The following is a 25,363-nucleotide window of genomic DNA, read 5'->3' as shown; positions in this document are numbered from 1 at the left end:
GTTAGCATTTCTTTGTAACAAATATCAGCATATGAAAATTCTAATATATAAAAAGTCCATGCAAACCAACAGGAAAAGGAGTAACATACATAAATGGCAAAAGACAAAAAGGTATTTTAGACAAAGGAAAACAAAACAGCTAATAAACATCTAAGAAAATATTCAACTACAGTAATAAACAAAGAAGTACAAAATAATATAACATTTCCCCTTTATCTGATTAGCAAATACACACTTACATACATATTTTTAATAAAGTTCTCTAATGTTGATAAAAAGTTACAGTGAAAACAAGCATTCTGAAATGCCACTAATAGGAATCTAAACTATTAAACATTTGGGTAAAGAATTTGGCATCATCAGCTCAAAACATCAAGATAACTGAAAATACTCATACACAGGACCACACAGTCATACTACACTAAGGAATTAATATGAAAAGAAGATAAAGTTTAATATATACCATAATAGTCACTAAATAACTATTCATTATAATGAAAAGAAAAAACTAAATGTTTAACAAAATCAGAATGGTTAAATAAATAGCATAAACAATAAATTAAAAATTATGTGTGGGAAAATATTAGTGAAATATTTTAACTCCAATTAAAAAAGGGGGTATAAGATTCAAAATATTATACATACAGTTGAAAAGATGTTTTTAGAAATGGAAGAAACTTGTATTACAATGTTAAAATTATTAGCTTTTTAATGGTGGAATAATGGGTAACTTCCCCTCCAAAGGTTTCATTCTCTTATTTCCCCCAACACTTTCTACAATGAGCACATATTACTTTTATAATAGTGAAGTAAAATAATATAACTAAGAGGAGAAGTGATTAAGAGGATATTCCTTTTTTCCATATAAAGGCAGAACTGCTACATCTTGGCATATTATATGACTTACTCTTTCGCTTTCCAATATCCATGTCAGATGTAGCAGCTTCACATAAAAGCACCATCCCTAAGGTAACCCCACCATCTTAGAAAAATCGTTTAAGGAGAAATTCACAGAGAGAAATAACACAAACTTTAATATTCCTAGAATAATATAGAATGAATAAATATATAAACCTTCAATTCAATTACAAAAATTATAAGTAATTAAAAAAATTGTATTCAGGTAGAACTGATTTACAATGATGTGTTAGTTTCAAGTGTGCAGCAAAGTGAATCTGTTATACATATATCCACTCTTTTTCAGATTCTTTTTTCCCATATAGGCCACTACAGGGCATTGAGTAGAGTTCTCTGTGCTATACAGTGAAAGTGAAAGTCCCTCAGTCACGTCCGCCTCTTTGTGACCCTGTGGACTGTATAGTCCATGGGATTCTCCAGGCCAGAATACTAGAGTGGGTAGCCTTTCCCTTCTCCAGGGGATATTCCCAACCCAGAGATCAAACCCAGGTCTCCTTTTACTGCAGGCGGATTCTTTATTAGCTGAGCCACCAGGGAAGCCCATACAGTGTTATACAGTAGGTCCCTATTATCTATTTTATATATAGTAGTGTGTATATGTCAATCCCAATCTTCCAATTTATCCTCCCCATAACCAAGTAATCATGTGCCTATATAGTATGACAATTATTTACTATGAAGATAAAATAAAAAATTAAGGTTAGAAAATTACTTCATTTATACAAATAAAAACTGATATTTTAAACAAATGTCCCACTATAACTTCGAGATAAAACATGAGTTTTCCTCTAAAATTGTATTTTGAAATAAACTTCTGAAACATTCTTCCAACTATTGAGTCCATTTTGTATACATTAAAATAAATTAAGTAGCCATTTTGAATGTTTCAACTACTTGCCAAAAAAGAACACATTTGAAATGTACACCATTTAGAGAGAATAGCAACTAACTTTTATTTGAAAAATAACTTAACAAATATTTTTTAGAATTTCAACAATTAACCTCAAAGCACAAATTACTACTAAACTACTTAAATTGTCTTATTTTAATAAAAAAAGAAAATCCTATGAGCCATGACTTCACTTTTATTCACCTTAATATAGAAGCTACATAAATACAAAATAGATGTACTCTTGCAAATAGGTAGTACATGGCTTGGTTGAACAGTAAAATAAGAAAAATCAAATTCTGAAACAAAATAGAATGTGTTCAAGTAGAAAAGAGAGATTCACCCTGCAGTTTGGTGAATACAAAGATTAATTTAAAATGCTCATATTAATTATTCATATACACATGCACATTGTATGCTATCTCATGTGGGTAAAAATAAGCAGAAAGGGGAAAATAGGTGTTCAGATAAGGCCTGAATTTATAATTGGCTCTAAATTTGCCTGTTCATCCTTTCATTACCATTTTACATACTCTTTTTAATAGTCTCTTCTTAGGGATGATACTCATTCATGGTTTTGTTGCTTAGCTAAGTTGTTTTCCTCAGTGATCTTTTTTTCTTACTAGGATTCTTTATTATACACCTTACTAGTGTTCTGTATGTTATACACCTATACATACAGTGATGACTTTATTATTTTGGGCTCCAAAACCACTGCAGATGGTGATTGTAGCCATGAAATTAAAAGACGCTTACTCCTTGGAAGGAAAGTTATGACCAACCTAGATAGCATGTTAAAAAGCAGAGACATTACTTTGCCAAAAAAGGTCCATCTAGTCAAGGCTATAGTTTTTCCAGTGGTCATGTATGGATGTGAGAGTTGGACTGTGAAGAAAGCTGAGTGCCAAAGAATTGATGCTTTTGAACTGTGGTGTTGGAGAAGACTCTTGAGAGTCCCTTGGACTGCAAGGAGATCCAACCAGTCCATCCTAAAGGACATCAGTCTTGGGTGTTCATTGGAAGGACTGATGCTGAAGCTGAAACTCCAATACTTTGGCCACCTCATGTGAAGAGTTGACTCATTGGAAAAGACCCTGGTGCTGGGAGGGATTGGGGGCAGGAGGAGAAGGGGACGACAGAGGATGAGATGGCTGGATGGCATCACCAACTCGATGGACATGAGTTGGGTAAACTCTGGGAGTTGGTGATGGACAGCAAGGCCTGGTGTGCTGTGATTCATGGGTTCGCAAAGAGTCGGACACGACTGAGCAACTGAACTGAATTGAACTGAACTGATGCATACTTATATGCAGGTATGCATAAAGATGGGCTTCCCAGGTAGCTCAGTTGGTTAAGAATCTGCCTACAATGCAGGAGACCCCAGGTTGATTCCTGGTTGGGAAGATGGCCTGGAGAAGGGATAGGCTACCCACTACGGTATTCTTGGGCTTCCCTGGTGGCTCAGCTGGTAAAGAATCTGCCTGCAATGTGGGAGACCTCAGTTCGATCCCTGGGTTGGGAAGATCCCCTGGAGGAGGGTATGACAACCCACTCCAGTATTCTTGCCTGGAGAATCCTCATGGACAGAGGAGTCTGGTGGGCATCACAAAGAATTGGACACAACTGAGCGACTAATACACACACATGCATGAAGACTGATCATTTCTAAAGGCTCTGGCTATAGACACTCTGATTAATGATCGAGACTTGTTTTTGGACTAGTTTGCTTCTGTATCATGGTCTAGAGCTTTCCATCTTACACTATACCATCAAGGTCTTTGTGTGCTGTTGTTCTTAGCTATCAAGAGCTATGATGCACTTCCATATGTATTGGTTTATTTCATTTATGGACTCTTTAAACTTTTACTAACACTGTCTATTATAGGCAGGCACTATTAGTTGGGTTTACAAAGTTAGAGGAAATATAGACCATTCCTTGAACAAGTTTACACTCTAGTAGGGGATACAAACAATAAATAGTAAATAATTACATAATCATCTTACCCTGAGAGAACTGAATAGAAAATAGAGGAGGTGTTATTACATAATAAACAGGAACTAGGCTATTAAACAAGCTAGTAGATTTGTGGTTCAAGGTGGCAGAGTAGGAAGGAGAATGTAGCGCTCACCTCTCCCCAATACACATGCCAAAAATACATCTATACTGGAATAATTCTCATGGAAAACTAACTGGATACTGGTAGAAGAAATCCTATACAACCAAAACTGCAAGAAACATCTCCATGTAACCAGCAAAGTGTCAGCTTAGGACCTACCAACCTCAGAGGGATCTGTAATGAAGAGAAGGTCCACACAGGCAGATCCTCACTCTGGGGAGCGATCATGTGGAGCCACAATCTGAGTATCCCAGACCTTGCCTTCTCAGAAATCCACTGGGACAGACAAAAGGGCGAGAGGAGCCTAGACTCTACTCGCACGGAGCACACACATGATGGCAGAGTGGACAGAGCCTTGCACTGCTGGCTGTCACCTCACCACGACTCCAAACTGAAGGGGCGGAGAAGACCCTGGCTGTTCATTCCACACCACAGCCTGGCGTGAGACCTGAGCAAAGACTCAGTCTAACTATACAGAGACATATCAGGTTGCCTGGGGTGGTGCTACAAGAACAGGCAGCAGCTAAGTGCTGAAATACCAGGCAGAGAGACTCAGGGACAGGACTCATGTAGGACAGACTGGAGGGCCTGGGGTATGGTCTGGGTGTACACAGTGGTTCTATCCCAGCTGCGCTCAGCCTCCACCCACTCCACACCACAGCTTAGCCCTTGATCTGAGACAGACAGGTCCTGGGAGAAGACTGCCACAGAGGCAGCCCAGATCTCTTGTGGCAGTGCAGCCATCTCAATTCCTGCAGCCACAATGCCCCAGTCCCCAGCCTATTCCTCACCACAGCCTTGTACTAGATCTGGGACAAACACAACAAAGGGACACAACCTTGTGCTGCTTCTGAGTGGAACCATAGACACTTACACAGACAGCATATAAGTCCTCTGTGACTGCACAGGCCTCACTTACTTCAGCAATCACCTCTTTTGGGGCAGGGCATGCATTCAAGGGCAATAGAGCCTGATTAAACCTGACCTTCAGGGCTTCTACTCCAACAACTGAGCAGCAGACCCTATCCCTGACAGGACAGTGACAACCACAGAGCAGGGAGGAAGCTCCGCCTCAGTCTAGCACAGGCTCCAGATGCTCCAACACCAATCACATCCCCTATCAAGGGGACAATCGCCAGCACACCCTGAGGGAAGACGTGGCTGGCGTCCATACCAAAACTACCTTGCAGCAGAAACACTGGACATACACAGTCTGCACAGGGATGCTCCCACTTAAAAACACCCCTTTAACATCATAGTAGATAATTTTTTCTCCTAAAGTCATAGAGACAGAGAAAGATAAGTAAAATGAAAAGGCAAAGTCCAATAGTTAAGACTTCAAATTTCTACTTCAGGGGGCACAGGTTTGATCCTTAGCCAGGGAACTAAGATCCTGCATGCAGCAAGTGCGGCCAAAAAAAAAAAAAAAACACAGGGCAGAGGAACTACTTCCAATTAAAGAACAGCAGAAATCCCCTGAAAGAAAAAATAATGAAATAGAGCTCACCAGTCTACTAGACCCCGAGTTCAAAAAGGTGGTAATATCAAGAACTGATTTAAGAAAGATGATGGATAGAAATGCAGATCATTATAACAAGGAACTAGATAAAGAGAGGATTCTAAAGGCAGCAAGAGGGAAAAAGAGAGTCAGTTACAAGAGAATGCCAATAAGGCTATCAGCTGATTTCTTTGTAGAAACACTGCTAGAAGGGAGTGGGATGATATATTCAAAGTCCTGTGAGGGAAAAACCTGAAACCTAGGGTACTATACTCAGCAAGATTATCATTTAGAATAGAAGGAGAGAGAAACAATTTCTCAGACAAGTGAAAACTAAAAGAATTCAGCAATACTAAACCTACCCTAAAAGAAATATTGACATATCTTCTCTAAATAGAAAAGAAGAAAGTATATATGGGAAAGGGAAAAAGTCACATTAAGAAAGGCAAATATATAGAAGGATTTAAGATCACTTAAATAAACCAGTATATAGATTTAAAAAACAATTTAAAAATTGTAAAAGTGATTATAACTATAATAAACAGTAAAAGGATAAGCATGAAGATGTAAAACAGGACATCAAAATCACAAAATGTGGGGGAGGGGAGTATATGCACATATATGAATACATATATATATACACACACATACATATATACATAAAAAGGGCTTCCCTGGTGGCTCAGATAGTAAAGAATCTGCCTGCAATGCAGGAGATCCAGGTTTAATCTCTGGATCAAGAAGATCCTCTGGAGAAGGGAATAACTACCCAATCCAGTATTCCTGCCTGGAGAATCCCATGGACAGAGGAACCTGGTGGGCTATAGTCCGTGGGGTCACAAAAAGAGTCACAAACAACTGAGCAACTAAACATGAGCATGGTACATAATATATATATAAATCCACGTACAAAACAGAAACAAGCTCATAGGCATAGAAAACAAACTTGATTATGAAAGGGGAGAGGGAGGGAAGGACAAATTAGGGGTACACGATTAACAAATACAAACTACTATCTGTAAAATAGATAAGCAACAAGGATTTATTATATTCAATATCCTGTAATAACCTATAATGGAATAAAACCTAAAAAAACCTGAATCACTATCTGTATACCTGAAACCAACACAATATTGTAAATCAATGATACTTCAAAAAAAAATAAAAATAAAAGAGCCAGTAAAATAAAGTGTATCATAGATGATAAAGACAAAGATATTTGTATAAAATGAAGCATAATTACAGAATTCTAAAGAAATGCTTAAGTTACTTTGATTATTATTGTCCAAACTATATTTAAACAATTTATTTTCCTACTGAAAGAGCAGTTTTAAAAAATAATACATAACAATAATTAGGACTTGCCAGGGGTAGCAGAGTACATATGTATTTCTGGCACATATGTATTTCCCTACCCTCTGTTGGGGGGTGGCTGTGCTGTGAAGTATGTGGGATCTTAGTTTCCTGGTCAGGGATGGAGCTTGTGCCCCCTGCAATGGAAGCATAGAGTCTTAACCACTGAACTGCCAGGGAAGTCCATCAATTATTTTTATGTGTAAGAGAATATTTTTTGCAATATTCACCAATAGAGAATAATTGAATTATGACATATCCATTATGGACTTCCCTGGTGGCTCAGATAGTAAAGAATCTGCCCATAATGCAAGAGACCTGGGTTTCATTCCTGGGTTGGGAAGATCCCCTGGAGGACATTTAATAATGGTGACTATTTTCCTTTTCCTTGCTTATATTTTCTTATTTTTCTGTAATTCTCATGCATTTTCATAACTATGAAGGCCATACAATTTAGTAAACGCTTATAATACACTAAAAAACTAAACTGTATGAAAAGTGTGTCTGTAACTACAAAAAATGGAATTCCTCTAAATCATCCAGATGACACAAAGCAGGGCAAATGACATTACCATCAAGTCACTGGGCAGATTCTCTAACTGTCTGGGCTACAACTGATTCCAATATGTCAATATCAGGACTCCTTGCCTGAGAAGCACAACCTAAAAGAACATTATATCTGTTTACCTTGTTGATTTGTTTCACAGAGTCACTGCTTATGCATTCAGGTAGGTAAACTATGCTCAGTAATACTAAGAAATGTATACTCTTACCTATCTGATATCACTATTATCTACCCTTGCAGCTTACAGAGACATCTATTTTCAGATGTGAAAAAGTAAAAATCTGTCCTATGGGACAGAGGACGGGAAAACACACATATAAAGTAGCTGCACAGTTCACAGGAAATAATATTTCTCCCTAGGACATGCTGAAGCTGTAAATGTCAAAACAAACTCCATCTTTGAGTAACTACTGCTTTCCTACTCAATGAGGAACACTGTAATCTAAAATCATAAACTGATTCAAACTACATAAGTAAGAAGGAAATACTCCATTCTTACCTGGAGGATTTAAGTCACTTGATCTACAAGTACAATTTCTAAGTAGCCTCAATTCAGAACCAAAGTGACAGAGCTTCAAAAAAGGAGTTTCTGAAAACAAACTGTACATTTATCTGAACTTTGTAGTTTCCAGGAAACAAAATCCTGGATCCACTTCAGTCCAGACTTGACACTGACCTCTTTACACCTAGCCTGGCTTTGCTTTGAGCTCATCAAAACATTGCTTCATTTACATTTCATCTAAGCACTGTCTTTCCTTAAGTCCTATTAACAACTCTACCTTTCCATAGGTAAGAAATCACATGGTTCCTCTGATTTATAGTCCCCCATGTAGCAATGATCTTTATTAGATCATTGGCTTTATCAGACTGCAAGTTTGTCCCTAGAGGTCTTCAGTTGATCGGGCTATGGCAAGTGATACAGTAATATAATTCCAAAGATATTATGACTTGCATTAATAAGACAGCAGCCTCAACCAAATGTTACAGAGAAAATACTGGAATGTGAGAAAATAGACAAATTAAAATGTGGCACCAAGAACTTATTATAAAGAGGATACTGAACAGAAGAACAATGTGTGTTTCAGCTACAAATTGAGCTTGGCTGCTTCCATGAATATAATTCTGAGGGAAAAAAAGACAAAATTTAATCTTTAAATAAATGTTAAAATTTGATAATGTAATCCTAAAATTGGCTATTTTTAAACATTATGAAATTATTAATTCATCTGATGTATGTAAACATTGGATCTGTAGAATTCACCTGTAAAAAGTCTGACTAAAATAAATGCTATTTCTGTGTTATTTATTATTTATTCATACTTATATTTATTTGTACTTATTCACTATACTTATACTATGTTTTCAACCAATGAGAAAACTAGTATTTTAGTGTACAAGACCATGAGGTAAAATAATATAAACTCCATGAAAACAGGGACTACATTTTTCTTATCACTCTATCTAATAATACCTAGTACAGTGCCTAGAAACAGTAAATGGTCAAGTACTTGATCAATTATTCTATTTAGTTGAAGACTGACTTTCATTCTTAGCCAGCTTACTCAAAAGGGATTTAAAAAAAAAAAGTCCCCCTTTTGAGAGTATGGCATAGTCTTTTTAGCAATCGAAGTTCATTATTAATACAGAGCAATTTAAAAGTCAAAACTAAATTGAGTTCCTTCATATACTAGCACTGATCTAACAGGATATTAATCATTAAGGTTAACTTTGGTATATAATGTAAAGAAATCCTGGACTTCCCTTACCACATGTCCTGTGTGGGGATTCTTATGAGCATATGGTGGTCCTCTTATATGGTTCCACATTTGACCAGATGTCATAGCAAGCACAAAACACTAGGAAACAAAAAATAATGAAATACTCATAATATGGTATGGTCCCACTTTAATTAAATTAACAGGTATATGAAAAGCATATCCTCTCAAGTATTACATGAAAAAAAATTTTTCCATAAATGACAAAAAAGCTTATATTTCATCATAAGGATCACAAGAATCAATATTTACTTTGAAAGGAAAGCACTGTTTTAAAATTACAAATAAACTGATACAAGTTTAAAATTGAATACTGAAAAGCCTTTTAGAAGAATTAAAAAAATGGAGATTTTCATAGGGTTGACAGTCTTTCAGATTGAATAAAAACTAGGTACAAGGAGTTCCTTCAAGCTCTTGCCATACTAATGAGATAATGGAGGAAACAAACTGATTTTAAGGTATAAAATAAAAATATCAATATATAAAATCTTTTACCACAGGTAAGAAAGAAACAAAATGCCACCTAACAATGTAATATTAGGAGTTTTATCTAAACAATTTTTCTTCCAACATTCACTCACCAGAGCGGCAAAAGCCCATCCAGTTTTATTAAAGAGAAATTCCATATTGCTCCTTCGAAGATACACAAGTCCACCAATAACAGCCAAAAGCAATCCCAACATAAGGGGACCAGCATAATTAGGGGGTCTAATTACTCTAATCTAATGAAAAGGAGAGAAAAACATTTTAAAGTATGAAATTTATTCATTAAGTATATAGATCAAAATAATTTGAAATGAAAACAATCAAAATCAGTGTGGTTACTTTCATGAAAAAAATCACACTTTTTCTTTTCATCCTAATTAAAATAGCCTATAACGTATCCTAAAATGGTATGGATGCAATATTCTTTTTAACCACAACATAACATCTTTTAGGGACTTCCCAGTGGTAAAGAATCTACCTGCCAAGGCAGGAGATGCAGGAGACAAAGGTTTGATCCCTGGGTTGTAAAGATCCCCTGGAGGAGGAAACGGCAACCCACTCCAGTATTCCTGCCTGGAGAATCCCATGGGCAGGGGAGCCTGGTGGGCTACAGTCCATGGTGTTGCAAAGAGTTGGACATGACTGAAGCAACTGAGCACACATATACATCTTTTAGATTAAGAAGTATTTGCCAAGTACAACTAGATACTCCATGGATTTAGTGAGGACAAAAGAGTGGTTTCCATGCTGAATTGACTAAGTAATAGAGCATGTTTTAATGTCACTCATCAGGATGATTCTGTTAAATGCTACTTATAAAGGGACTGACAAACTATCACCATCTCAGTGATATGAGGACGAGACCAATTAGGACCTCCCAGAAGAATAAGTAGATAATGACAAAGTAACTTTCTACAAAGCAAGGAAACTTACATTGACATCAGTTCTGTCAGCAATCCACCGGGCAATCTGCTCAGCTGAAAATCCACGCACCTGCAACTCATATGTATCACCCCGTTTGGGCTTCCCTTTTGCAGGAAAGTTGATGAAAGTTGGAGCTGAATTCATGTTTAGCTGAATAAAAAGTAGTCCACGAGAATACAGATTACCAAAAAATAATCTTAACAGCAAATATCTTGAAATTTAGGCATTTTACAAAGACAAATAAGCCCAGGTTTAGGTGGGTTAAGTGATTCATCTAAGCAAAGTGGTAAGTAATCCAAGAGTCAAACCCAAGGCTGCTTGTGAAATATAAATTCCTAGCTAAGAAACCTACATTTTACTCCTTTAAAATGGAAAATTTCCCATACCACAATTACTTTAGTCTGTTCAGAGATTATGCAAAAAAAAGAATACATTTATGAGAACCAAAATTGTCTCATGTAGCTTAGGTAATAGGAGAAGGCAATGGCACCCCACTCCAGTATTCTTGCCCGGAAAATCCCATGGATGGAGAAGCCTGGTAGGCTGCAGTTCATGGGGTCGCAAAGAGTTGGACATGACTGAGCGACTTCACTTTCACTTTTCACTTTCATGCACTGGAGAAGGAAATGGCAACCCACTCCAGTATTCTTGCCTGGAGAATCCCAGGGACGGGGGGAGCCTGGTGGGCTGCCGTCTATGGGGTTGCACAGAGTCGGACACCACTAAAGCAACTTAGCAGCAGCAGCAGCAGCTTAGGTAAGCTTCAAATAGAGCACATTCTCAATGTGGAGGAAAGAAGACTGGAGTAAGAGAGTACTCTATTGTAGGGAAAACAAATACAAAATGGTAACCAATTGGCAGAAATAGTCAATTCTAAAAGGTTCATAAGTATTTAGTGATAAGCGTAACATTTCTCTGTCATGAGACCATGACACTGGAATTGCTAAGGTAAAGAATCTATGACCTACTCATTTGCATTGTAACTTTCCTGATGTGATAATACTTGTAAAAAATAGAAAATGTTAAGTCCAGGGAAAAGATGTTCACCAACAGATGCAAGCATTCAGGTACCCTCAGCAGGTAACCCTGTAACAGAGATTGGCTTCTATAAAATAACTATAACTTAAAGACTTCCCTGGTGGCTCAGACGGTAAAGCGTCTGCCTACAGCGTGGGAGACCCAGGTTCAATCCCTGGATTGAGAAGATCTCCTGGAGAAGGGAATGGCAACCCACTCCAGTATTCTTGCCCCCCCCCCCAGAAAAAAGGGGCTCAAAGAAATATTTTGGGCTTCCCTGGTGGCTCAGAGGTTAAAGCGTCTGCCTCCAATGCGGGAGACCCAGGTTTGATCCCTGGGTTGGGAAGATCCCCTGAAGAAGGAAATGGCAACCCACTCCAGTACTCTTGCCTGGAGAATCTCATAGACGAGGAGCCTGGTAGGCTACAGTCCATGGGGTCGCAAAGAGTCAGATACGACTGAGCGACTTCACTTTCACTTTAAAGACATCAACCAATAAAATAACCCACTCCCTTGTTTTGATTCTATACTTAAGAGTAACCCTTATAAAAGTAGTTTTTTTAGACTTTCCTATAAGGGGAGAGGGTATACCAATTAGGTATATGATTAGTTTGGCCTTCTTGTCAGTAAAAGATGCTGAATTAGTGAATTTAAAAATTAGCTCTTTGGTTACCAATGTCCATGGATTTTTATGGTTTGGCGAGTGTACACAAAGTCTGCAGAGCTAGATAAATTCTGGCTACACTGTTAAATCAGTTTGAGTCTGCAAAACTAAGTCCTGAATAGTGTTCATGCCGCCAAAGTGCTTCCCAAATTTTAGGCCAAACTCTTCAATAGTAGTTTATTTATATGGTAGTCCCCACTTGTCCACAGTTTCACTTTCTAAAGTTTAAGTTACCCGTGGTCAACTGCAGTCTGAAAATACTACGTGGAGAATTCCAGAAATAAACAATTCAAAAATTTTAAATTGCAGCTGTTCTGAGCAGTGTGATGAAATCTCTCACCATCTTACCCAGGATGTGAATGATCCCTTTGTCCAGCATATCCCACCCATTAGACACTTAGTAGCTGTCTTGGTTTTCAGATCAACTGTTGTGATATCACAATGCTTGTATTCAAGTAACCCTTATTTTACTTAATAATGCCCCAAAACACAAAAGTAGTGATGTTGGCAATGAGATATGCCAAAGAGAAGTCATAAAGTGCTTCCTTTAAGTGGAAAGATGAAAGCTCTCAATAAGGACAGAAAAAAAAATCACTTGCTGAGGTCGCTATCTTTGTGAAATTGTAAAGGAAAAGAAATCTGCTAACTTTGCTGTTCGACTGCAAAAATTACGGTAAGTGACAAGTGCTTAATCAAGATAGAAAAGATAAATTTGTATAATAAGATATTGTGAGAGAGACCACACTCACATAACTTTCATTACAGTGAATCTGTTAGTCGCTCAGTCATCCAGACTCTTTACGAACCCATGGACTGTAGACCATCAGGCTCCTCTGTCCTTGGGATTTCCCAGGCAAGAATACTGGCGTAGGTTGTCATTCCCTTCTCCAGGGGATTTTCCCAACCAAGGGATCAAACCTGGGTCTCTTGCAGTGCAGGCCCCTTCTTTACCATCTGAGCCTATACTGTTTTAATTCTTCTATTTTGTTATTATTATTGCTACTCTTACTGTGCTTAATTTATAAGTTAAACTTTATCATAGATAGGTATGTACATATGTATATATAGGAAAAAATATAGTTACATATAGGGTTCAGTACTATTTGCAGTTTCAGAGTCTTAGAATGTATCCCCTGTAGATAAGTGGGGACTACTATACCACCTTTGGATTTAAAATATACATATATACATGTGTGTCTAAAAGAACTATGTAATATATGAAATCCATTTCCTGTACAAAATTAAAAACAAAAAATTACAGGGTTATAGGGACCAACTCCAGTCCATTCTGCCAGCCACTATTACCATTTATAGACCTTTCTGAACTTATTCACATAGATGTGTATATACCAACAGAAAACATAATATTGTTTTGTGTCTGCCTTATTTAACAAAAATGGTATCACATTAACTGAAATATTCTGCATTTCATTTTGCTTTTTTTATTCAACCGTGTTTGAGAGATCTATCCATAACAGTATACACACACACACACACACACACACCAGGGAAGCCCCATATAATATGAGTGGCCCAGATGGTAAAGGATCCACCTACAATGCAGGAGACCTGGGTTCAATCCCTGGGTTGGGAAGATCCCCTGGAGGAGGGCATGGCAACCCACTCCAACATTCTTGCCTGGAGAATCCCCATGGACAGAGAAGCCTGGAGGGCTACAGTCCATGGGGTCACAAAGAGTTGGACACGACTGTGTGACTAAGCACAGCATATATATGTGTGTGTGTGTGTGTGTGTGTGTGTGTATGTTGAGGCTGGTATATGCTCTCATAGTTTATTAAGTAATTATGCTATTGTTGGCAATTTAGTTTTTTCCTTTTTTCCCAATTAAAAAGGATGTTTTAAGAAATAGTCATGTACACATTTTCCTGTATATATGTAAGAATGCTTCTCTAGAAATGGAATAATTAGTTCATAGAGCAGAAACATTTTAAATGAAGATGGATAGAGCCAACATGCCTTCAAAAGTGGCTGTACCAATTTACACTCCTACCCAGCAACACAGGAAGGTATGTTTCCTCACATTCTTGCCAAAAGTTGATCTAATGGGTAAATATTGTAATAATGTATATAATATATATAATTTAACTTATATAATTATATAACAATATTTATATACTATATAATTTATATAATAACACCATTATTATAATTTGTATTTCCATCATTACTAGTATAACATCTTTACACCAAATCAGCTCTTTAAAAGTATCTTGTAGTCTATAGACACAATCAACAGTGAAAAAGCAATGGGAAAAAAATAATATATCTGATAAGGGGCTAATATTGAGACAACATAAAGAACTACAACTAAAAAACACATTTACTAAAAACTGGGCACAAGAAAAAAAAAAGTTGGGCAAAGGGACTTCCCTGGTGGCACAGTAGATAAGAATTTGCCTTGTAATGCAGGGAACACAGGTTTGATTCCTGATCTGGGAAGTTCCACATGCCATGGAGCAACTAAGCCCATGAGCCAAAACTATTGAGCCAGTGCTCTAGAACCTGGGAGCCACAACTACTGAGCCCATGTGCTACAACTACTAAAGCCCATGTGCCTAGAGCCTGTGCTGTGCAACGAGAAGTACCACAATGAGAAATCCACACACCACAACAAAGAGTAGCCCCCATTCACCGCAACTAGAGAAAGCCCACACAAAGCAATGAAGACCCATCATAACTAAAAATAAACAAATATATTTTTTTTAATTGGGCAAAGGATATGGATAGACATTTCTCAAAAAAGATATACAAATTGCCAACAAGCACATGAAAAGATATTCTACATCTAATCATTAAAGAATTACAAATCAAAACCACAATGAGACACCATCTCACACTCATTAGGATAACTACTATCAAAAAATAAAAAATAATGCAAAATGGTGCAGCTGCTATGGAAAACAATATGAATGTTACTACAAAAATGAAAAATAGAACTACCATATGATCTAGGAATTCCACTTGTGGGTTTAAATCTAAAAGAACTAAAAGCAGGGTCTTGAGGAGATAGCTGCATACCTATGTTAATAGCAGCATTATTCACAATAGCCAAAAGGTGGAAGCAACCCAAGTGCCCATCAACAGATGAATGAAAAAATAAAATGTGGTATATGCATACAATGCAACTTTATTCAGCCTTTCAAAGCAAGGGAAAAAAATTTAATATTTATTTACTTATTTGGCTGCTCTGGGTTTTAGTTGTGGCATGTGAGATCTACTTTACCAACCAGGGATCAAACTCAGTCTCCCTGTGTTGGGGGTATGGAGTCTTAGCCACTGGGGAAGTCCCTGGGACACAACAGGAAAGTCCCAAAAGCAAGAAAATTTGGATGCATGCAACAACATGAATCAACTTTGAGGACAGTACACTAAGTGAAATAAGACAGTCACAAAAAGACAAGTATGTATGATTCCACTTATATGAGGTACTGACAACAGTAAAGTTCACTGAGATAGAAAGCAGAATGATAAGTTTCCAAGGGCTGGGGGAAGAGGGAATAAAGAGTTATGTGATGTATAAAGAGTTTCCGTTTCATTGTACAAGGTGAAAAGAGTTCTGGAGATTGGTTATGCAGAAATGTGAATGTACTAAACACTACTGAACTATATTCAAGAATGGTTAAGATAGTACATTTCAGCATTAGTGGTAAAGAACCTGCCTGCCAATACCAGAGATACAAGAGATGCAAGTTCAATCTCTGGGTTGGGAAGATCCCCTGGAGGACATGGCAACCCACTCCAGTATTCTTGCCTGGTGAATCCTGTGGACAGAGGAGCCTGATGGCTACAGTCCACAGGATCACAAAGAGCCAGACATGACTAAAGCAACTTAGCATGCACACACACATATTTTCTCACAATTAAAATTTGTTTTTAAATCTTATAGGCTTTGACAATCCTTAGATGTTAAAGAGCCAAAATAAGATGTACGGTTTTTGGTAGGTTATCACTTTTTATCCATGCATGGCTTTTGTACGCTGTGGCATATAACAATATTCTTTGGAGAAAGATTCGAATTTATTCCACAGATGGACACACTACCATCCTTATACCACTAACTCTAAATATAGCTCTAAAATGGACATTGATATTAAAAGGTATTTGATGTAGAAGAAAACTTTATGTGTATCTTAGTAAGATAAATGAAATTACAATTTTTAATTTCCAAAACAATCCTTGCTTGAATAGTAGAGAATGAGAAAGCAATTTCTTAAACTCTAAAAACTGTTTCCTTTGGTCTAAAAAAGCCTAAATGCACTAATCTTTTAGGTTGCAGCATGTTTTATGAATACACTGATTTTGATTTATGGCACTGTGTGAGACTAAAATATGACCAGCACAGTAACATACTGTAAAATGGAACATTAAGCCATTCGTTTGATATTTACTTGAACATCTATTATGTGCTTAGCACTAATAGCTACAAGATACTGGCTCTGTCCATAGTAAGTATACTCTAAGAAGGGTTGTCAAGCAACCCTAGGGCTGAAGGATAAAGTAGATAGCAAGCAAAAACAGATGAATAACATAAGAGAGATGGAAATCCTAAAAACAACCAAAAAAGAAATACCAGAGATGAAAACCACTGTAACAGAAATGAAGAATGCCTTTGATGGACTCAGTATACAGGACATGGCTGAGGAATCTCTGAGCTAGAGGATTTATCAATACAATCCTTGAAAACTGAAAAATAAAGAGAACAAAGACAAAAAACAAACAAAACAGAATATCCAGGGACTGTGGGTATACAAAAGGTGTAACATATACATAATGGGAATACTAGAAGAAAGAGAAAGGAACAGAAGAAATATTAATGACAGAGAAATTTCCCAAAGTAACATCAGACTCTAAATCACAGATTCAGGAAGCTCTAAGAATAAGTAGTAGATAAATGCCAATAACATACCCATGCATATAATTTAACTCAAAGAAAAAACTCTTAAAGAAGTCAGAGGAATAAAATGCTTTACCCATAAAGTAAGAGAGATAAGAATTACATCCAACTTCTTTTCAGAAACCATGCAAACAGGAAGAAAGTGGAGTGAAATATTTAAAGTGTTGAGAGAAAAAAATACCCTGTGAAATTATTCTTCAAAAGTGAAAGAGAGGGACTTCCCTGGTGGGCCAGTGATTAAGAATCCATGTTCCAATGCATGGGATCCAGGTTCAATCCCTAGTTGGGAAACTAAGATCCCACATGCTGCGGGGCAACTAAGCCTGTGTGCAGCAACTACTGAACCTGCACACCCTAAAGCCCATGTGCCACAACTAGAGAAGCCCTCTCACACTGCGACTGGAGAAAGCCCGCACACCCCAACAAAGAGCCTGTGTGCTGCAATGAAGACCTAGCACAGATAAAAATTTTAAAAATAAACTTCTTCCAAAAAAAAGTGAAGGAGAAATAAAGACTTTCAGACAAACAATCCCTTGCAAGAAATGTTAAAAGAAGTTCTTTAGAGAGAAGGGAAATAAGGCAGGTTGGAAACTTGAATCTACATAAAGAAAGAAAGGGACTGAAGAGGGAATAAGTGAAGGTAAAATAAAAACTTGTTTTTCTTATTCTTAATTAACTAACACATAACAGTTTGTTCAAAATAATAGCAGCAATGTATTCAATTGTATGTGTGTATGTACCTATATATAAGTGAAATGAATGACAGAAATGAGCAAACTCCAGCAGACAGTGAAGACAGGGAAGCCTGGTGTGCTGCAGTTCATGGGGTCGCAAAGAGTGAGACATGACTTCGCAACTGAACAACAACAATCAAAACAGTGTGGTATCCAAAGGAACAGAATAAAAAGCCCAGCAGTAGAACCACATATAGTCATATGATTGTCAACAAAAGAGAAAAAGCAATTACGTGGAGAAAGTATAGTTTTAACAAATGGTGTTAAAATAACTAGATATCCGTGAGCAAAAAAACAGACAAAAAACCCCCACAAAACCTAGACACAGACCATGTCCTGTTCACAAAAAATAACTCAAAATGGGACTTCCCTTGCAGTCCAGTGGTTAGGACTCTGTGCTTCCAATGCAGAAGACATGGGTTGAATCCCTGGTTGGGGAATAAGATCCCGCATGCTGCAAGGCATGGTCAAAAATAGAAAAAAGAAAATAACTCAAAATGGATCAAAGGCCTTAAAATACAAAGACAAAATATAAAGTTCCTAAGAGATAACATAGTAGAAAATCTAGATGACGTCAGATATAGTGATGATTTTTTAGATACAACATCAAAGACACAATGTATGATAGAAATAACTGATAAGTTGTACTTCATTAAATTTACATGTTTTTGCTGTGCAAAAGACAAAAAGTAAGAGAGTGAGATGACAAGGCACAGACTTAAAACTCAACAAGGGGATCAAACAATCCAATTTTAAAAATGGGGGACACCTGGTGGTCCAGTGGTAAAGAATCTGCCTGCCAAAGCAGGGGACAGAGGTTTGATGCCTGGTCCAAGAAGATTCCACATGTCATGGAAGAACAAACCCTGTGCACCACAACTACTGAGACTGCATTCTGGAGGCCTCCAACCACAACTACTGAAGCCTGAGTGCCTTAGATTCCATGCTTTGCAAAAACAGGAGCCACTGCAAATGAGAAGCCTGTACACCACAACTAGAGAATAGCCCCCACTCACTGCAACTGGAGAAAGTCCATGTTTAGCAATGAAAACCCAACATAGCCAAAAATAAATAAATAATAGGCCTAAGACCTTAACAGACATTTCACCAAAGAAGATACAGAGATGGCAAATGAGCAGTTGAAAAGATACTCCACATTATATGTCATCAAAGAAATGCAGATTACAACAATGAGATACTGCTACACAACTGTTGTTGTTTTAGTTGCTAAGTCGTGTCCGACTTTGCGATCCTATGGACTGCAGCCTATCTGGCTCCACTGTCCCTGGGATTTCCCAGGCAAGAATACTAGAATGGGTTGCCATTCCCTTCTTCAGGGGATCTTCCTGACCCAAGAATCAAACCCACGTTTCCTGCATGAGCTACCTGAGCTACCTGGGAATTAGAATGGTCAAAATGCAGAACACTGATAACACCAAGTGCTAAGGAGGAAGTGGAGCAACAGGAACTTTCATTCACAGCTCTTGGGAATGCAAAATGGTACAGCCAATTTGGAAGATGGTCTGGAAGTTTCTTACAAAACTTAACATACTATGTGTGTGCTGTGCTTAGTTGCTCAGTCATGTCCGACTCTTGCGACCCCATAAATTGTATGTAACCTGCCAGGTTCCCCTGTCCATGGGATTCTCCGGGCAAGAATAGTGGAGTGGGTTGCCATTTCCTTCTCCAGGTGATCTTCCCAACCCAGGAATTGAACTCAGGTCTCCTGCATTGCAGGCAGATTCTTTACCAACTGAGCTACAAGGGAAGCCCTAACATACTATATGATCCAGCAACTGTGCTCCTTGGTATTTATGCAAAGGAGTTAAAACTTGTGTCTGCATAAAAACCTGCATACAGGTGTTTATAACAGTTTTATTCATAACTACTAAAACTTGGAAGCAATCAAGATTTCTTCAGTACATGAAAGAATAAACAAGGTCTCGTATATCCAGACAATGGGATATTATTTAGCTCTTAAAAGAAATGAGCTATCAAGCCATGAAAAGACATGGAGGAACTTTATATTCATATTACCAAGTGAAAGAAGTCAATCTGAAAAGTCTACATACTGTATGATTCCAAGTATATGACATTCTGGAAAAGGCAAAACTATGGAGACAGCTAAAAGATCAGTGATTACCAAGGGTTAGTGTGGAGGGAGGAATTAGTAGAGTACAGAGAATTTTAGGGCAGTGAAAATACTGTTTATGAATACATATTGATGGATACATCTCACTATACTTTTGTCCAAATCAGCAGAATGTACAAGACCAAGAGTGAACTACAATATAAACTATGCACATTGGGTGATTACGATGTGTTAATGGAGGTTCACCAACTGTAACAAACATACCATTCTGGTGGGGGATGTTGATAATGGAGAGGCTATTAATGTGCAGGGGCATAAGACATAACAGAAAACCTTTGTATCTACCTCTCATTTTTGCTGTGAACCATAAGTTCCTCAAAGAATAGTTTTAATTTAAAAAAAAAAAAAAAACGGTAAGAGAGGTCATGATTGATAGAGCCAGTAGGTATAGGATATAGGGCACAGGAAAAAGTTAAATGTTGAAAAAGAAGGAGCTTTTCCACTAAGACAAGCCACAAGAGGTTAAAGACAGGTACTTACCAAGAACTACAGTATTACACAATAGTGGGATTCTTGTTCTGAATTAAAAAGTTACTTGATAAATTGTTCACTTAAAAACAAAGTGGTACTTTTTTTTATTATATTTTACCACAAAATATATATATATAAGTTTACATGATTTCTACCCAATTTCCATATTCTAATAAGTTAGTATTGACCACCATATTTCATGTTTAGCTTAAGTTCAGCTTTTATTTCACTAACTACTCTAGATCTTACATAAGACAAGTCCTATTTAACTTCTTGCAGCCGTTGAAAAAGAGGTATTCCACATTATATATAGTTTACCAATTTCTATTTAACAGAATAACCAAATAGCTTACCATCTGAAATACATCAGAGCCTTCATCAAAATCCACCATAGCAAAAAATATCCTGTTGGTAAATGCACTGGAGTATCGCCAGGAGTTTGCAAGGATCTGGAATTCTTCATCAGCTTGCCTGGATGCAATTAGATTTGTAAAGATAACATATAAAACATTTTTAAAAACAATCTAGTGCAAGTCAGGCTCTGTTGATAGGGTTAGGACAAACCTTGGAAAACACTGCCACTGTTTTGGCATAAGAGAAATCTTATATCAAGAGTTGGGGATTTCAACAAGACGTAGTGATTATCTGACTCTGCTTCATACTTTGTGCCTGTTTCTTATCAAAAAGCTCCTTCTAAATTCACTGGAAAAAAATCTAGCTACAATTTTTAATAGGCTAAATTACTTCTAAGAGTTCAAAGACAAAGAATTGAGATTAGTTGAAAGCTCAAGCTATATTTTACTTTTCCCTGATTTCCCATATGCTTTTAGTTCTAAGATCTGACATTTTTTCATCTGTGATTATCTTTTTTTGGTTTATCTTAAATTTGAATTTAATAGTATCATACATTTTCACTTCATAAATACGGTAACACTAACAACTGGCAATGACAGCTACAAGTTAACTGAAAGATTAAGGAGTGTAAATAGGGATCATAATATTAAATTAAGAGATGAGTAACAGTATAAGAAAAAATATTTTCAGTGAATTCTAATTGACAAGAAAATAGCTTTCCCCCTCAAAATGGAATTTACATGATTGTGAAGTAAACCTTAAAGTTTATTCTATAGTTTCCAATTGTTGTTTGTTGTTTTAGTCGCTAAGTCATGTCTGACTCTTTGCGACTGCATGGACTGTAGCCTGCCAGGCTCCTCTATCCATGAGATTACCCAGGCAAGACATCAGAGTGTGTAGCCATTTCCTTCTTCAGGGTGTGATTATCTTTTAATTCTATCCCTCCACATTTATTTTCATTGCTGTCACCTAAAGTTAGATCTTTAATATCTGACATTTGAATATTAAAATTCTTAACTCTATTTTCTCCTCCTCCAATCCTTAAACATTGCAATATACATCAATCTTTCTAAATAACTACTTTTTTGATACTCTTCCTCTTCTCAGAAACCACTGTTGCTTTTTTATTACCTTCAGAACACAATGTCCAAGCTCTTTCACTGCTTATTCAAGGTTCTTTATCATCTATTTCCAAATAATGCATCTAGCTTTTACACAACCTTCAGTCAGTTCAGTCGCTCAGTCATGTCCAACTCTTTGCGACCCCATGGACTGCAGCACACTAGGCCTCCCTGTCTATCACCAACTCCTGGAGTTAACTCAAATTCACGTCCATTGAGTCAGTGATGCCATACAACCATCTCACCTTCTGTCATCCCCTTCTCCTCCCACCTTCAATCTTTCCCAGCATCAGGGTCTTTTCAAATGACTCAGTTCTTTGCATCAGGTGGCCAAAGTATTGGAATTTCAGCTTCAGCATCAGTCCTTCCAGTGAATATTCAGGACTGATTTCCTTTAGGATGGACTGGTTGGCTCTCCTTGCAGTCCAAGGGACTCTCAAGAGTCTTCTCCAACACTACAGTTCAAAAGCATCAATTCTTTGGTGCTCAGCTTTCTTTATGGTCCAACTCTCACATCCACACATGACTACTGGAAAAACCACAGCCTTGACTAGCAGACCCTTGTTAGCAAAGTAATGTCTCTGCCTTCTAATGCCTCTGTCTAGGTTGGTATTACTCAATCTCAAACAAGATCTCTTAATTCCAGCACTTTACTCCTATCTCTGTACCTTTCCACACATCATTGCTTCTAAACAGAATATCCTACTGACATGTAAATCTGATCCATCTGTCTAGCCCTAGTACAAGTCCTACCTTCTCTATTAGGTCAAACCTAACCATTCCTGTTATATGTCCTTCCTGAAATTTTATGCATTTATTATGTACACAATTCATTTAGTACTTAATCATAAACTGTCTCATACTGACAGCTAAATTTTCATATGTGGAACTCATTTCCCTAGCCAGATGATAAGAGTGAACAGCACTCTGGGATCAAGCACTCTTATACTTCTCATCCTAAGAGCACCAACTACATAGTATTATACTAATTACTGTTGCTTAATTTTAGTTATTTGAATGAGTTTAGGAAAATGCGAGCTAATTTAAAATTTGGTCTTATAAAAAGATACTATTAAAAACATTAAGAATTCCATTAATTTGCATAATTATGAAGGACTTTGTTTTCTGACATTTTTGTATACTCATGATTGCCAGTAAGTAAACTGACTGAATTATGAGTAATTGCAGAGTTTAAGTTTATTCATAGTTAACACTTACTATTCTTTTTCCTTCTTCTACCTACTTTCCATTTATATTCAGCATAATCCCATCCCTGAAAAAGAAGAACAGCACTCTGGGACCAAATATCTGGCCTATCTCCTACCTCTGGGGAGGAAATCTTTAAGAAGTGTTATAAAGGCTTGGGGAAGCATAACACACTATTCTGAAAGAAGGCTGTCTATTTCTTCACATGGGCTCAGGCTACCAGAATTTGGAAAACCTCCCAAGATTTTACTAGTTTTTCACAGGGTAGCTGTATCATTTCCTTTAAAGTGATTTCCCAGACCACACATATGATCTAAAAATATAAGTAAACGAATAACAAAAAGCAAAAGCTATTTTATTTTTTAGTATCCACTATTTTTAATTATCTATAATGTTTTTGTTTAAAGAAATACCTTTTTTCCTAAAAGCATTCAGAAATAGTAAAATCAAATCAACTAAGCATTGTTTGATGAAAGTTTAAGTGAGATTAGTCTCCATTTCTAAGGTTTAAAATTACTACAAAATAATCTAGAAAAAAGAAATACCTCTACATCATGAATCTTTGTTTTCTTAAAAAGTTCTCCTGTAATTCCAAATTTTGGATGCAGTCACCATTATTGCGATAATAAATATCTCTAGCTTTCAGTATACCATTAAAAAAACTGGAAACTGTTTCTTCCAAAAACGAAAGATTTGTTTTACCTAACTTCTGGGACTGTTGTCATAAAACAAGAGCACACAAGTACTACATCAATGCTATCAACATGCATTTATATAACTTGATATCAATTTATGATTTTTAGATTTTCTGTTATTTCTATGATGGTTACCATGATACTTTATCCTTGCTTTTTGTCCCTCCCCCACTAATATGGACAAAGACTGGGGACTTCCCTGGTGGTCCAGTGCTTGAGAATCTCCCGTCCAATGCAGGAGAGGCAGGTTCAATTCCTGGTCAAGGAACTAAGATGCTACATGCTGCAGGGCTACCAAGCCTGCACACCACAAATAGAGAAAAGCTGGTATGCTGCAATGAAGACCCAGTGCAGCCAAAATAAATAAATAAACAAAACCTTTAAAAAAAAGACTATAAAAGAGTAGTACTATTATATGTTAGTGAGAAGGGGATGGCAACCCACTCCAGTATTCTTGCCTGGAGAATCCCCATGGACAAGGGAGCCTGATGGGCTGCAATTCATGGGGTCACAAAGAGTTGGACATGACTTAGCAACTAAGCACAGCACACTATGTGTTACTACAGACACACTAAGTAAGGTATACACATTCATTGTTTATGTACCCACTGAACTAATCTCATTCTTCTGGGATTGAAAAATGGTTAAAATATTTTGAGTTATTTAATTTTTAAAGTGTAGTTGAAAGTTCATACTTGCACACGACACATTGTCTATGAAGTTGGAGAGCAGTGAACATGACAATAACGGAGTAGTTTCTCGGTGGGGCTTTAACAAGGCGACGGAACTTGTCTCCATTCATTCTTATTACAGGCCTTTTATTGGTCCATTCCATCAGTTGACTAACCTTTTCAGACAACACCATCTAAAAAAAAGATAAAGAAAGAATGCCATTAATACTCTCAACTTGGAATTTAAAGTATTTTTTAACTAGGCAACTGAAAATCAAGAAAAATAAGCAGAGGTACACAAAAAATATAAGAGAACTAAAAATTAAATTTGGTACTTGGGCCTGATGATGATAATTATTCCTAAAATTATATTATTTCATGATGAGATTTAAACATATACTATATTTTTATGTGCATGATTTATTTCCTAATAAATAAAATAAAACCATAAAAATTTTCATTGGCCAATGATTCCAAAGTGGGAAGAGCTACTCTATCTAATTTTAAGGCTTATTATACAGCTTCAGTAAGCAAGGCAGGGTGATACTAATAAAAGGATAGATACACAGATCAATGGAACAGAAATAAGACCTTGAAACAGACCTACACAATTATGGCCAAAGGTGCAGGATCAACTCAGCCTTTTCAATAAACGGTACTGAAACAACTGGATATCCATAGTCAAAAGTAAGAACCTCAAACAGAACTTCACAACTTATTCAAAAATTAATTTAAAAATGGATCACAAAATTAAATGTAAAAATGAAAATTATTAAAAATTAGGAGAAAATATTCAGGATCAATGAGTAGGCAAAGAGCTCTTAGACTGACAACAAAA

At 36.9% G+C, this 25,363-nt stretch overlaps 1 protein-coding gene and 1 non-coding gene across 3 annotated transcripts in view; one reads left to right on the top strand and one right to left on the bottom strand.

Annotated features, from left to right (window-relative positions):
* Positions 1–25,363, bottom strand: part of MAGT1 (magnesium transporter 1) — a 48,496-nt gene that overhangs the window by 7,239 nt on the left and 15,894 nt on the right. Inside the window, exons 2-8 of one of the 2 annotated variants that reach the window (XM_005888675.2) lie at positions 24,550–24,719; positions 20,832–20,949; positions 10,535–10,675; positions 9,697–9,837; positions 9,107–9,196; positions 8,399–8,462; positions 908–982 (exon numbers count right to left, since the gene is read on the bottom strand). In XM_005888675.2, coding sequence (XP_005888737.1) covers positions 908–982; positions 8,399–8,462; positions 9,107–9,196; positions 9,697–9,837; positions 10,535–10,675; positions 20,832–20,949; positions 24,550–24,719 — 799 coding nt within the window. The remainder of the gene's footprint in view (positions 1–907; positions 983–8,398; positions 8,463–9,106; positions 9,197–9,696; positions 9,838–10,534; positions 10,676–20,831; positions 20,950–24,549; positions 24,720–25,363) is intronic. The other variant, XR_011463149.1, reaches the window with a different exon arrangement.
* TRNAW-CCA (transfer RNA tryptophan (anticodon CCA)) lies at positions 11,817–11,888 on the top strand. The gene has a single exon. It is a non-coding gene; the product is annotated as a tRNA-Trp (tRNA).

This window comes from Bos mutus, chromosome X (genome assembly GCF_027580195.1).
Source record: "Bos mutus isolate GX-2022 chromosome X, NWIPB_WYAK_1.1, whole genome shotgun sequence".
In the NCBI taxonomy this organism is placed as follows: Eukaryota; Metazoa; Chordata; class Mammalia; order Artiodactyla; family Bovidae; genus Bos; species Bos mutus.
This window is presented reverse-complemented; position numbering and strand designations above follow the sequence as displayed.